The 13142-nt window shown below is 41.4% G+C and overlaps 2 protein-coding genes across 6 annotated transcripts in view; both read right to left on the reverse strand.

Annotated features, from left to right (window-relative positions):
- Window positions 1–13142, reverse strand: part of LOC131250631 (peroxisomal ATPase PEX1) — a 111908-nt gene that overhangs the window by 54000 nt on the left and 44766 nt on the right. For all 5 annotated transcript variants that reach the window (XR_009173417.1, XR_009173416.1, XM_058250935.1 and 2 more), the window contains exons 7-10: window positions 4708–4781; window positions 4286–4508; window positions 4029–4122; window positions 3729–3883 (exon numbers count right to left, since the gene is read on the reverse strand). Coding sequence is in view for 3 of the 5 variants with exons in the window: in XM_058250935.1 (XP_058106918.1) it covers window positions 3729–3883; window positions 4029–4122; window positions 4286–4508; window positions 4708–4781 (546 nt within the window). In the remaining 2 variants the exon portion in view is untranslated. The remainder of the gene's footprint in view (window positions 1–3728; window positions 3884–4028; window positions 4123–4285; window positions 4509–4707; window positions 4782–13142) is intronic.
- Window positions 7919–8438, reverse strand: LOC131250656 (uncharacterized). The gene is made up of 2 exons (XM_058250941.1): window positions 8296–8438; window positions 7919–8208 (listed from the first exon to the last, which is right to left on the reverse strand). The coding sequence occupies exons 1-2, from the start codon at window positions 8429–8431 to the stop codon at window positions 7943–7945; spliced, it is 402 nt and encodes a 133-aa protein (XP_058106924.1). The 5' UTR covers window positions 8432–8438; the 3' UTR covers window positions 7919–7942.

Raw genomic sequence — 13142 nt, forward strand, 5'->3', positions numbered from 1 at the left:
AAATTCCACATCCCACATGAAAATCCAAACATTCAATTAAAGGGGAATCTATGCGGGTCCAAGCCGACACAGGCTAGGACTGGACCAATAAAATTATAAACCAAACAATGTCAAAGGGAAATAAAATCAACTACTCATGCATAAAAATCAGTCCCTAATCCAAGGGATTCCCTAATTTCAATTCAAGGAACCCTAAGGTGATAAAAAGGGGCAAATCAATTAGGGATCATGTAATATAGGGTTAGGATTCATGAAAAAATGGCTATGAGAGGATAAAAGAGGATAAAAACCTGAGCCAAAAGATGATCCCGTGTGTGGACAGCAACAATGGCCCAGACGGACGTGCGTGTGATCCCGACCGCACGTGTGTGGAGCCCACTATTCAGAAAAAGGCCACCTTGGCCCTGGTCGGCCAGGGATGGGCTCCAAAACCTCCAAATTTCAGCTCGATCCGATGTACGGTTTGTGCGTGGTGCTCTGCCGAAGTTTCAGCTCGCCTGCGGGCCGAAATCTGGAAACCTGCTTCAATGAAGAAATCTGATGCAACAAAAGGACAAATTCGAAGTACGGATGGTGGGGGAAGATGGAAAAAAAAAGATGATGGAAGATGGGGGTGAATTGGGATCGATGTGGCTTCGCACCACGGTAGTTAGCCCTTCGAAAAGGGAGGGCTTCGCACCCAGTTTTGAATTCTTCCACAACTCACGAAGAGAGCAGAAAAATAAAGCAGGAATTTTTTTATCAACTTCAATGAATCAAAAGAACTACAAAGAGTGCTTATTTATAGGGAGAACCATATACCCAAAAACTCGCACCATGTGCGACACCTATTACTTGGCGATGAAGTAAACTAAAATAAAAACCAAACAAGGAAATCTAAAGCGTTCACGATGTTCTAAATAATAACAATAAGCAGAACCTAAAATATAAAACCAATCCAACAAGTGGGCCACGATCATGAGATCCCATGGTGGGCTTTTCTTGACTATCGGGCCACTTTTCTGAACCAAAACTTGTCTTCTACCTAGGAGGCCCTCCCTGGACGTCGTCATCGAGCCAGATCGATGGTGGGGTCATCCTTCTGCGTACGTACGTGCGTAGGGGTGGTGGTGTGCGAGCGTGCGTGTGCACGATGTCCTCATCAAGTGGGCACCGTTACGCTCACAGTTACCGCAACGGTACACCTTAAACAAGATGTCAAATCATCAAATAGGTGCTTCGCCACCTTTCTCCACTATTGTCGTGGCAGAAGTAGACGCAACAAATGTAATTGCTTTGGCTAACAAGGGATCAGAGCCTGAAAACTCCTACATCTTCGTGACACTTTGGGGCTATTTGGACACACCAATAACCGGTTAAGTTAAAAAATTAACCGGTTAACTCATGGTTAAGCAATGAATGAGTGGAAAAGTTTTGTCCTTGGTCAATATTTTAACCAAAAAACCCTCAAAATTGTTTTTTTTTTCCCTCAAAATCTCCGAATAGTGGTTTTTCTATTTAACCACTTTCACAGCTCTCCATGGTGTGCCATAATGGCTATTAAAGGGCCATAAAGGCCGTTACGTAAAGGTAATAATGGCAATCGTTACTTATTATAGGGTCATAACAGCTGCTACAGAAAAAATGACCCATAATGGCCCGTTATGCCCTCCCATAATGGTGCATTATGGGGCCGATACAGGCTTTTTGGGGGGTTTTTTTTTTCCAATTAAAAACAAGAGACTGCAACGGCTATTACAGGGGCCATAATGGTCGTTATAGCCTGTATCATAAAAGTAATGGTGGTGGCCATTATGACCACTGTTACCATTACAGAATACCTTGCATCTCTCTCTCCCTCTCCCCTAAATACACAACTAGGGGTAGCAATGCATTGGTTTTGGGCTAGATCCAACCAGGCCTGACACTATGGCCCTACACTTGAGCTCAGCCCATGCATGGCATGGGCTTAGCATGGCAGGCCCAAGACCAAGCTTGGTAAAAAATTGGTTGGACCAAGGCCAGACCAAACTTGCCTTGGAAATTGATAAATCCATATTTCCCATCTGGATGTTCCCAATCTATCCGCCGACCAAGTGGGACGCACGTACGAAAAAACACTTGAAACAAACAAAATGAATGTTCGATATTCAATATGCATAGGTTGGTTAATCGATGATTAGAATGACTTTTGTAGGATATAAGACGTACATATGAAGTCGGGTCATCTAGGGCTGGGCCGGGCTAAAATGACCTGGGCCCAAGCTAGGCAAAAAAGAATAAGGCCATGCATGTCAGGCCCAATCCTAGGACACGGGCCAAGCTAATAGGTCCAATCCTGGTTGAAAACTAAGTCAGATTCGTTGGGCCGCCCATACCATTGCCACCCTTTCCCACAACCACACATGAGAAATATGTAAATAAAAATTAAACCGTCCAAATGGTCAGCCCTCTTTAGATGGATCATAAACCAAACACATGGCAAATATGTAACTCAAATTAAACCGTCCAATAAGCGAACCCCACTTTAGATGGATCATAACCAACATAACATAGTGAGATCATATTTTAGTTCTCAGATTTGTGGATGCTTGATGTATGGTACTTTGTATATTTAATTCCAATTCTAAAATACTACATTATTTTTCTAACGGAGTTCAAAATTTTCCATATTAACATGTGGGTTTACCTAACATGGAAAAAAGTTTGTAAATAACTATTATTTTTAGTTCCGGTCTTTTTTCTAAGCATAACTAAAATTTATGTTGTATCCAAACAGCCCCTTTGAGTTTCTATCAAGGCTAAATATGCCATTAGGTTATGCTGGCAAAGAGCCTAAAGAAACCAACTCCCTAGCCAAGGCATGGATGGAAAAAGCTAGTATATGTTGTATCCAACAGCCCCTTTGAATTTCTATCAAGGCTAAATATGCCATTAGGTTATGCAGGCAAAGAACCTAAAGAAACCAACTCCCTAGCCAAGGCATGGATGGAAAAAGCTAGTATATGTATTGAGGCAGATTTCCCCCTTTAGGTGCATTTTGCTGCTATTTAGTGAAAGCTTCCATCATTCCTCTAAAAAAATTAGGATCTCACAGGTTCCCATGTTTCTTTTTATCCATGTCTCTTGCATCCATTTCTGGCTTCAAGAAAACAACCGTAATAAATGATTCCAAAAAAGGTGTTTCCCCACATCTGTTTCTTGTTCTAGCAATTACACTTCTGATTATAACTTTTCTGCTTTCACTCCATAAAAGAAGGAAATGATTAAAGCTTAACTATCCCGACCATTGCTACACCCAACTCCATTACATTTCAAGAAAATAAAAAATAACAATAATATAACCTAAACTAAAGTTTCAGAATGAACAGAATATTCACAACATATTCATAACTTATAATATTTTTTAAACCAATGAACAATAGACAATTTCACTTTGGTAACTTACAACAGCCACTCATCCTTACAACGGAGCTGTTAATCAAAAAAAAAAAAGAAATAGAAAATAGCATTTTGAATCTGATAAAGGTAAGAATAAATCTCTGATTGATTCCCAGCTGATTATATAGTTCTCTATGGGAACATAGACACATAACTACGCATAGCAAAACAGAACATAAAACTCAAAAAGACTGCAAACTGTAATGATCACTATTTATATTATACTGGGAGCATGAATTATAATCACTATCCATATTATACTGGGGAAATGAATTATTTGTGTTATTACTTTGTGCAGAAACACGTACCAAATCATATGCATCGTATCCATCACATTTGGAAGCAATATCAGACAAGATGTCTTCAGAGCATTTTAATGAACGTTTATTAATTTCATGCTTCAATATGGCTCCTCGTTCTGAGACAGCTGGGGCTGGCAGTTGCACATGGAAATCGAACCTCCCTGTGAATAACCATATTGTCAAATGAGTTACTGAGGAAATTGGAAGCAAATAAAGAATTAAAGGCATAAATTATATATCATTGTTATGCATATGCAAGGATAAAAAGTTTAAAATGGGAGTGCTCTTTGTGGACAAGTATTCAACCTGAAGAGCTCAAGGATTGCGGCAGATCCCCAAGAGACTTCACAGAAGCCATAAGTGCAATTGGACCAATGCCACAAGAACTTGGCCTCTTCTCCTGCCCGATACAGAAAGAGAGATATTGATATATATGTTGGCTCAAACAACAAAACAATTTTCAGTACCCCAGGTTAACTGAATTGCAGCAGAGCTCTCCAAGTGGATGAAAGAATGGAAAAAATGAATATAATCTCAAACAACATGAATGAAATACACATTACCCCATATTCGTCGATAATATCCTTAAAAAATTCAACAAGTGCAGTGACGGAAGTTGAAAGTTGAGATCTCTCAGGCTCAGAAGAAGATGAAACAACACTATCAAGATCGTCAAAGATGAGAAGGGAAGGAGAATTATCAAGAGCTTCAGATATGTAACCAGCAAGTGATTGACGAATTGTCAGGGCCTTCTCCATAGAAAGTTTGGAACAGCTTACAAAAACTCTGCACATGTAAAACATAAATAGATAAAAAAAAAATGGGAACCAACTTTGCAAATCCCTCTCATCATTAAAGAAACCCAATAGGGCAAGTTTACTCTCTTGGAGTTCCAGTTCCACCCCTTGCATTTTTTTTAAGAGATGACCATCCATTTAAAGGAACAGATAAATGATACAAGAGGGAGGTAAGATAATAAACACACATGTGTGCCAAGATTTCTTCATGCTCTTCAAGATATTTAGCAACAGCCATGGCTAATGACGTCTTTCCAGAACCCTGTGACAAACAGAAGGCATAAGAATGAGAAAAACCCCAACACACTCAAACTTTCATCGGATAAGCAGCAGGAGTCGATGGTGTAATGAATCAAGATGCTGGGTTTCAATCGACTACAATCATGCTATCAGATAAACATTCATAGAAAATAACTCCCCAACTTCACATAATTCATTTTTTACTCATAGATTTTTAGTGCTCTCTCAGGCACATAGAACTGGACACAGAGTAACAGGGTCATTGAGAAAATAAATAGCTTTATATTCATGTAATGGAAAAATAAAAAAATAAAAAGGGACGATTTATCCTCAACACTTTTGTAGATTGTGCATTGACTAGAGCAACTAAGGAATAAGTGAATTGCCAATGGATTTAGAATACAAAACAACACATCGAAAAGTCAAACAGAAAACTTAATACAAGGATTCACCATATGATCCTCAGGCAGGAGTCAAACTAGCAACATTGCAAGAGACCACCTAATGGATGTAGATGTGGGCCCTCCAATTGTCCGGCCCATCTCTCTCTCTCTCTCTCTCTCTCTCTCTCTCTCTCTCTCTCTCTCTCTCTCTCTCTCTCTCTCGTACCAGAGCATCCTTGTTGCTGATCTAATCGATCTTTCTCCCTTCTATCCATTGTTCAAAGTATCCCCGATATTATTTGCATCTCCAGCTCGACAATACCGATAACACTGGTAGCAATACCAGTAGCACTGGTAGTATTAGAAATTCCAAGTATCGCCATGTATTGCCAATGTATCAATCTCGCCAATGTATCACCAATATTTTATTGTGTAAATTCCAGGTGTCTCTTATATTGTCATGTATCGATATCACCAATATTTTATTGTGTAAATTCCAGGTGTCTCTTATATTGTCATGCATCAATATCGCCAATATTTTCAACTATGTAAATTTCAGGCATCGCTTGTATCGCCAGTGTATCGGCACCATTTTGATAATATCACCAATGTATCGATATCACCAAAAATATATTTATTAAAAAAATTCCATTTTGATTTTTTTTAATGGCGCATGGTTGTATGTAGTGTTTAATTTGTCGATAATATCGATAATATCACAATATTATCATTATCGCACCATGGGTAATATCAAGACCACATTCTTTCATTTCCTTTCTAGTTGTTGATGATTTCTCGGCGAAATATTGTGTTGTCGATATTCTGAAATATTGATGGAAGGTTGGATGGTTGGATAGATAGATGGGATAGTTGGATGGATAGATGGGACCAGTGTTTGAAATATCGGTATCGCACAATGTATCGCACCCTTGGGATACAGATACGTATCGGTTATCACACGGGATATATCGTTTGTATCGCATAATTTATCGCACTTTTTGGAAAACATGGGGAAACATTAGGAAAATGGTTGAATTTTTTAATGAAACTTTGGGGATTGTTAAAAAGGCCCTTAATACACACTTTTAAATCATAATATCTCAAAAAAAAGATGCACATAATAAATTTCCTTTTTATAGGGTCCTAAGTTATGCGATGTTTAACTGAACTAACGCAACTAATAAATATATCATAGTTATGTATGAAAACACAACCAATTCATTGAAAAGCAAAAGAAGAACTGGAGAAGTAAAATTTGAGAAATATACATATCAATGATGGGGACTAGTTATGGTCTAGACTCACATAGAGTTGCGTGGTGGCTCGTAATCATCATCTCCATCTCGATGGGGCTGGGCATAGTACTGCTGCTCCACAAATCAACAATATTATGCTCAAGTCATAGTAGAGTGGTACCAGTTAAGATACTTCCTGACATAACGCTGGTACTCATCCTCCCCAAACTGAATCAATATGTCCATCCGTGGGTACTGCGTAATCGTCATAGTCTGTAACTGATATGGATCTGGAAAAGGCACATATGAAGCTCCTTGGTATCTATATTGTTGGCCATATCCATACTGTTGCTCATATCCTTGCCCATATGCAGAAGTGAACTCCCAACCAAGGTTGAAAATGATGTGCCGTAACTGCTGGAGTCACTCGTCGCATATCCACTAGGTTCATATCTATGCCCACACTGTGGTACAGAACTCGAGCTACTCTCCAGTGTTTGTGATCCAGATTCATGTTGTGGCCTATAACTCAAGCTCCCCTCCCTCATCTGTGATCCAAATCTAGAGCTACCTCGCCTGCCATGAACGCTTGTGTCCCTCATGCATTTGTCAGCAGCTACTCAAAATCTGAAAGTTTATGAGTCTTTTTTTTCTGCAGTAGCTTTTAACGCGTGTATGTCTTATTGTAAACAAGATGAGATCGTGGTTCTCCTGGACGAGAACCATAGTCAGGGTCCTATATGGAATGATCGAAATTCTCCTCCCTGGTAAAAGGGCTAAGAGGCCTCTTATCCTGACTCTCACCCGCGCCGCCACCATCCCCATCGCCGCCACCACCATCATCATCATCGTTACTATCATCAGAGTCAACGTCACCCTTATCGCCGCCATCATCATCACCGGACTCATTTCCCGCATCACTTTCTGACTCAGTCTCGGTGTCAGACAATGTTTCCCCGCCATGTGTCCCGCGTAATAGTGACTGCCGCGGGCTGCCCTCTGGACTCCTCGTCAATGGGTCGAATGCCTCATCAGGAGACCTCTGCTGCTCCACATGTTTGTCAACATCAATCCCTTGTGTCTCTGCTTCTGCCGCAATATGTGGCTCTGGTCGCCCATCCGAGGTATCTAAGTCATCCGACCTAACCCATTGGTAAACTGGGTCATCCTCCGCATCCTCAGCATATGCATGCTGTCCGACCGTCATCAAGTCCAGTGGGTCTTCCTGTGCTTTTCTTCTTCCTTCCGAGCGGAGCAACCTCTCTTGTAACTTCATATTGTAGTGACAATACACTAGCTTTTGAAGCCTCTCATACCCTATTCTATTACATTTATTTGTATGTATGAGGGAGAATGTACTCCAATTCCTTTCACAGGGTGACGAGGACACCATCTGTGCAAGCACACGGACAGCCAGTTGTTGTAAAACCTCGCAATCAGTCCCATACATGGACCACCATTCGCCTGCATATCATAAGATTCTTTCATCATCCTAGATTTTCCAAAATAATATAAAAGTTAACTTTACTATAGTGACTCACATGCCATCATGGCGTTCCTTGACTTCACCGCAGGGTGACACCCAAACATTCCAACAGCGTCGCGGAATTTAACAATCTATTGATGGCGTATAGCAACCAGAATAAGTATTTAATGATTGAGATGAAGATAAGGAGAATGTAAGTGCAGAACATATTTACCTCACTACCAAAGGTGCCTTTCCCCGGACAGTCGGGGAATAAGTGATCGTACACCTCATGCACAACCCTCTTTAATGAATTATCTTCGAAGAGGTTCTGGCTGTAGTGGTATTTGGGATTTAGGAAATACGCTGAAAACCACCATAAACACATCAGTACAACCCTCGTTTATTATTGCATATGGAAAAAGGAAAAAAAAAATCCATATAGGTACTTACCAGCCTGATGTAGTGGGTGAGAAAGCGTTCTTTCCCAACGGTCATCTATTATTGCATGCACCCACTTATATGCATTAGGAGCTTTAACCATGATGGCCTCTTTCATCAGCTGTATGGACGGATACAGCGACCCCATCGACAGATTTGTCTCATGTCCACCATCCTCAACACCACATAAATGGACTCTAGAATACCCACAACACCACGCACTTTATCCCAAAATGAATTTCCCAGCACCAGCTCCTCAATTCTATAGGTTACTTTTGTCACCTCTTTTTCCACTCTACGTAATCATGAGAGGCGAAAAGCTCTCGTAACCCTGTTTGTGTTTGAGAAGGCTACTTAAGACGATATAATCTGTGGCGAACCACGTCGCTCCGGGGCGCACTATATCCCCATCACACCTCTCGCGCATTGCAGCTGATAACCAGCCGTGGTTGTATACAAAGTTTGTGATGAGTCGTGCATCAGTAATTACAGTCTTCACCGACGGCCTATCCCCGATCCCCTCCAGCATGAGATCGATGCAATGGGCTGCGCAGGGGGTCCAATACATATGACACTTGCTCTGAATATCCTTCCCCGCCTTAACAAAGGCACTCCCATTGTCCGTAACAAACTGCACAATATTTTTCCTCCTAACATCTTACATGACGTTGTGCATTAGTTTTTAAATGTAGTTAGAATCCTTGATCTTACTACTCGCATCTATACTCTTTAGGAACACCGCCCGTCCCCTTGAATAGACCATAAAATTTATAATCGACATTTTCGTCGATCCAGTCCAACCGTCACACATGACGGTGCAGCCGTACATCTCCCATGACTGCCGATACGAATCAACGTATGTCTTCATTTCTACATGTTCATCATCCAAGTATTTCCCCATGATCTGTGCGGGTGTGGGCGGCTGCACTTCACTTATTATATTTTTAAAGTGCGGGCTTGCTGCGGCATTTGCCTGGATTTGATCATATATATAAAATTTTGCTATAAAATTTTCAACTTTTTTCCTCACATCCCCTCCACTAAGCATCTCCTTTATTTTCTTTTGTGTCTCTCCTGCCTCTTTGTACATCCTCGGATCTGAAGGTAGATCCGGCACCCGCATGCTACTGCTCCTGCCCATGCCCCATATTCTTCCCCGCCTACTACCCTCCCCTAATCCACCCCTAACACTCTCCCCTACTCCACTCCCCCCACCACGCTCATGGATAGACCCCTCATATCTAGGCCTACTTGTGTCCCACCTCCTATCCTAATCCCTCTCTCATTGATCCCATATGGACTCTTGAATTGCACGTCAGTATTCGAGATCATCATCATTATCAAGATCCACTACATCATCCTCACCTGCATATGGTGGCCGCCCCAACTCCTCCCTAATCTCCCTCTCCCGTGCATGTCGTTCATCTTTTGTCTTCACATTTTTTTTCAATATGGTCCTCATCTGTTCTCGCACATCCTGTGGGCACTTCGGGCAATCCACAACATTGCGATACCCTCCCGCTAAATGCTCCTTTAAGCGGGTTACCCCACCACTCCTCGATACATGGCCACATAAATTACAAATACTCCCGAATCGATTATCGGGAATAGGCCAACCGTACCTCCACCCTATATCAGGTTGTCTACCACCTTTTCCTCCCGACATATTTTATCTGTAAAATAATATTATATTAGTACTTGTTAGGGCCCACCTTGGGGCAAGTGCTGTATATACATGACACTCATCCATTTTGTCAGATTATTTGAAGGAATGGTCCATAGAGCACCATCCACACGTACAATTGTTCATACATGCAACAATACCACATGTAAATCAAGTGGACTAGAGCACCATCCACACGTACAGTTGTCTCATTGTTCATGCATTTTATCCAACCCATTCATCCATTTCACTATATAATTTTAAGTCTTTAGCCAAAAAATGAAGCTTATTAAAAAATCAAGTGGACCACATCAAGGTAAACGGTGTGAATTGAATGTCTACCATGAAACCCTTATTGGGGTCACAGAATCTCCGTTGCCATCTATGGTGGGTCCAACTGATCTTTAACGGTGGCCTCACGAATTGTTTAACGGTGAAAACCATATTCTTCGCTGCCATCTATGGTGTGGTCTAGCTAATCTTTGGATGTGATTCATCTGTTGGATAATGCTCTAATATGATCTTTAAAAATAGATGAACGGTGTAGATATAATAAATACATCACTTTGGGGCCCATGTAACTTTGATCTCCTTTGAACCGTTCGTACAACTGGAGCTTGAGGAGCATCAGTGCTCGTCTTTGCAGACACGGATGCAAATTTCCTGCGCTGGAAACCTGGGTGGGGCCCAACGTGATGTTTTTGAGAAATCCACCCCGTACATCCGTTTTTTGAGCTCATCTTAGGACTTGAGACCAAAAGTGAGAAGGATCCAAGACTCAAGTGGGCCGCACTAAAGTAAAAGGTGGGTAGGAAAATTCCTACCGTTGAAAACTTTCTGGGGTCGAAAGTGATGTTTACATGATGCTTAATAACCATGTGTGTGGTCCATTTTAGTGTTGAATCTGCCTCATTTTTGTTTTCACGCTTAAAATAATTTGAGAAAAAGGGATGGACAGCTTAGATGAAGGGAACAAACAAAAATCAGCTTGATCCCAAACTTTAATGGCCCCCAAAATGTTTTTAATGGTCGACGCTCATTCAACACTGTTTCCTGTAATGTGGTCCACTTGAGATTTGGATATACCTAATTTTTAGTTTCACATTGTAAAATGATCGATAAAAATTAGATGGAAGGCATGGATGAAACACACACCATGGTGGGGCCCACAGAGCACTGACCACCAGCGAAAGGCCGGTGTCGCGTGGAGTAGCCAATCCGTCTCCGCTGTACATCCTCGCACCGACTCTAAATCGGAAGGGGATTGCGTACTGAGAAGCGTACTGAGTAAACTATGTGGGGTCCACCGTGATTTATGTATTTTATCCACTCCGTCCATCCATCTTAACAGATAATTTTAGGATTTGAGCCTAAAAACGAAGTATATCTAAACCTCAACTGGACCACACCATAGGAAACAGTGTCAATTGAACATTTATCGTTGAAAATTTCTTGGGGGCTACAAACGATTTGGATCAAGCTTGTATTTGCGTTTTCCCTTCATCCATGTCTGTGTGATCTTATGAACAGGTTGGATGAGAAACAAACATCACTGTGGGCCCTAGAAAGGTTTCAACGGTGGAAGTCATTATTCCAACTGTTTCCTATGGTATGGTCTACTTGATCTTTGGGTATGCTTAAATTTTGGTCTCGACCACTAAAATAATATGGAAAAACGGATGGACGGCGTGGATAGACCATATGCATTCACGGTGGGCCCAACAGAGTTTACTCAGTATGATAAGAGCATACTAGGTAACTCGCAATCTGATTTCCTCTAAATGGCTACTGAAGTAACATCAAGTTATGTGGGTCCCACCATGATGTATTTTTTCTATCCACACCATCCATCCATTTGAATAGATCATTTTAGGGCGTGAGCCAAAAAATGAGTCAGATCCAGAGCTCGAGTGGACCAACAGAAAACAATGGAGAGAGTGACGTTCACCATTAAAAATTTCTTGAGGGCCACAAGAGATGGATGGTCAAGATGATATTTGTGTTTTGCATTATTCCATATTTTCCTGGACTTATAAACAGATTAGATCACAATTAAACATTATGATGGGCCCTCAAGAATGCTACGAGTTTCAATGGTGGGCGTCACTCTCTCCGCTTTTTTCAGTGGCGGGGTCCACTAAAGATTTAGATTGACATCATTGTTTGTGTCATGCCCTCAAAAATTATTTCCCAATTAATGAACAGTGTAGATACGACACACACATTACCGTGGGACCCACAGAACACAGACACCACTTTATGCGATTGTATAGTGAGTAACGCACTACGCTCAGCGTATTGTGTAAACTCATGTGAGGTCCACCACGATTTATGTATTTTATCTACTCCGTCCATCCATTTTACCAGATAATTTCAGGGCTTTAGCCCAAAAATAAACCATATACAATGTTTAAATGGGCCACACCTTACAAAACAGTTGAATTGAACATCCACCGTTAAAATACCCTTTTTGGCCACAGAAGTCTTGGATGATTGGATCAATCTTAAATTCTTATTTTCCCTTCATCCACATCTATATGATGTTATTAACGATTTGGATGACTGATAAACATCACTGCAGGGCCAGAAAGGTTTCAAAGGTGGAAATCAGTATGACCACTGTTTCCTGTGGTATGATCCACCACTCGTCTCTAAGTTTTGGGATCAACCCCTTAATTTAGATGGGAAAACAGATGGACGGCGTGGATAGACCACATACATTAAAGGTGGGCCCAACTAAGTTTACTGAGTACGATAAGACCGTGCTCAGTGAACCAGCTCCTGCGCGTCGATCCCTAATTCACCCCTCCCGCGCCATCTTCTTCATTTTCCCTCTCCGTCACGAGCACTCTCCCTCTCCCCCACGCAGCGAGGGTTCCGGAGGAGCATTTCTCGTTCCGTTTCCTCAAATCCGGCCTGATTTCTCACCGAATCTTCGAGAAATCCGCCAAGGCACGCTCCAATTAGCGAAGAAAGAGAAAAATTGAAGAAAATAGGGAGAAAAATTCAAAGAAAGGGGGATACAGATACTTACCTGTCGAATGGCCCACCTTCGATCACCGCTACAGCCTACGGCTACATGTAGTCTCCGATTTCTCTCTCTTTTCTTTTGCTTTTTTTTTTCTAATTCATTTTTTTTATTCTCCACAACCTACGCATCAGCTTTTTATCGCTGTGGCCTATGGGCTGTTGGCTA

Source organism: Magnolia sinica, chromosome 1, assembly GCF_029962835.1.
Source record: "Magnolia sinica isolate HGM2019 chromosome 1, MsV1, whole genome shotgun sequence".
Classification (NCBI taxonomy): domain Eukaryota; kingdom Viridiplantae; phylum Streptophyta; class Magnoliopsida; order Magnoliales; family Magnoliaceae; genus Magnolia; species Magnolia sinica.

What these genes read in the sequence shown, in the direction of transcription:
- LOC131250656 (XM_058250941.1), bottom strand. Translation starts at nt 8,431, where the DNA reads ATGGGGTCGCTGTATCCGTCCATACAGCTGATGAAAGAGGCCATCATG. An exon ending in TCACCCACTACATCAGGCTG is followed by an intron (nt 8,209 to 8,295) that starts GTAAGTACCTAT and finishes GGTGGTTTTCAG; the next exon opens with CGTATTTCCTAAATCCCAAA.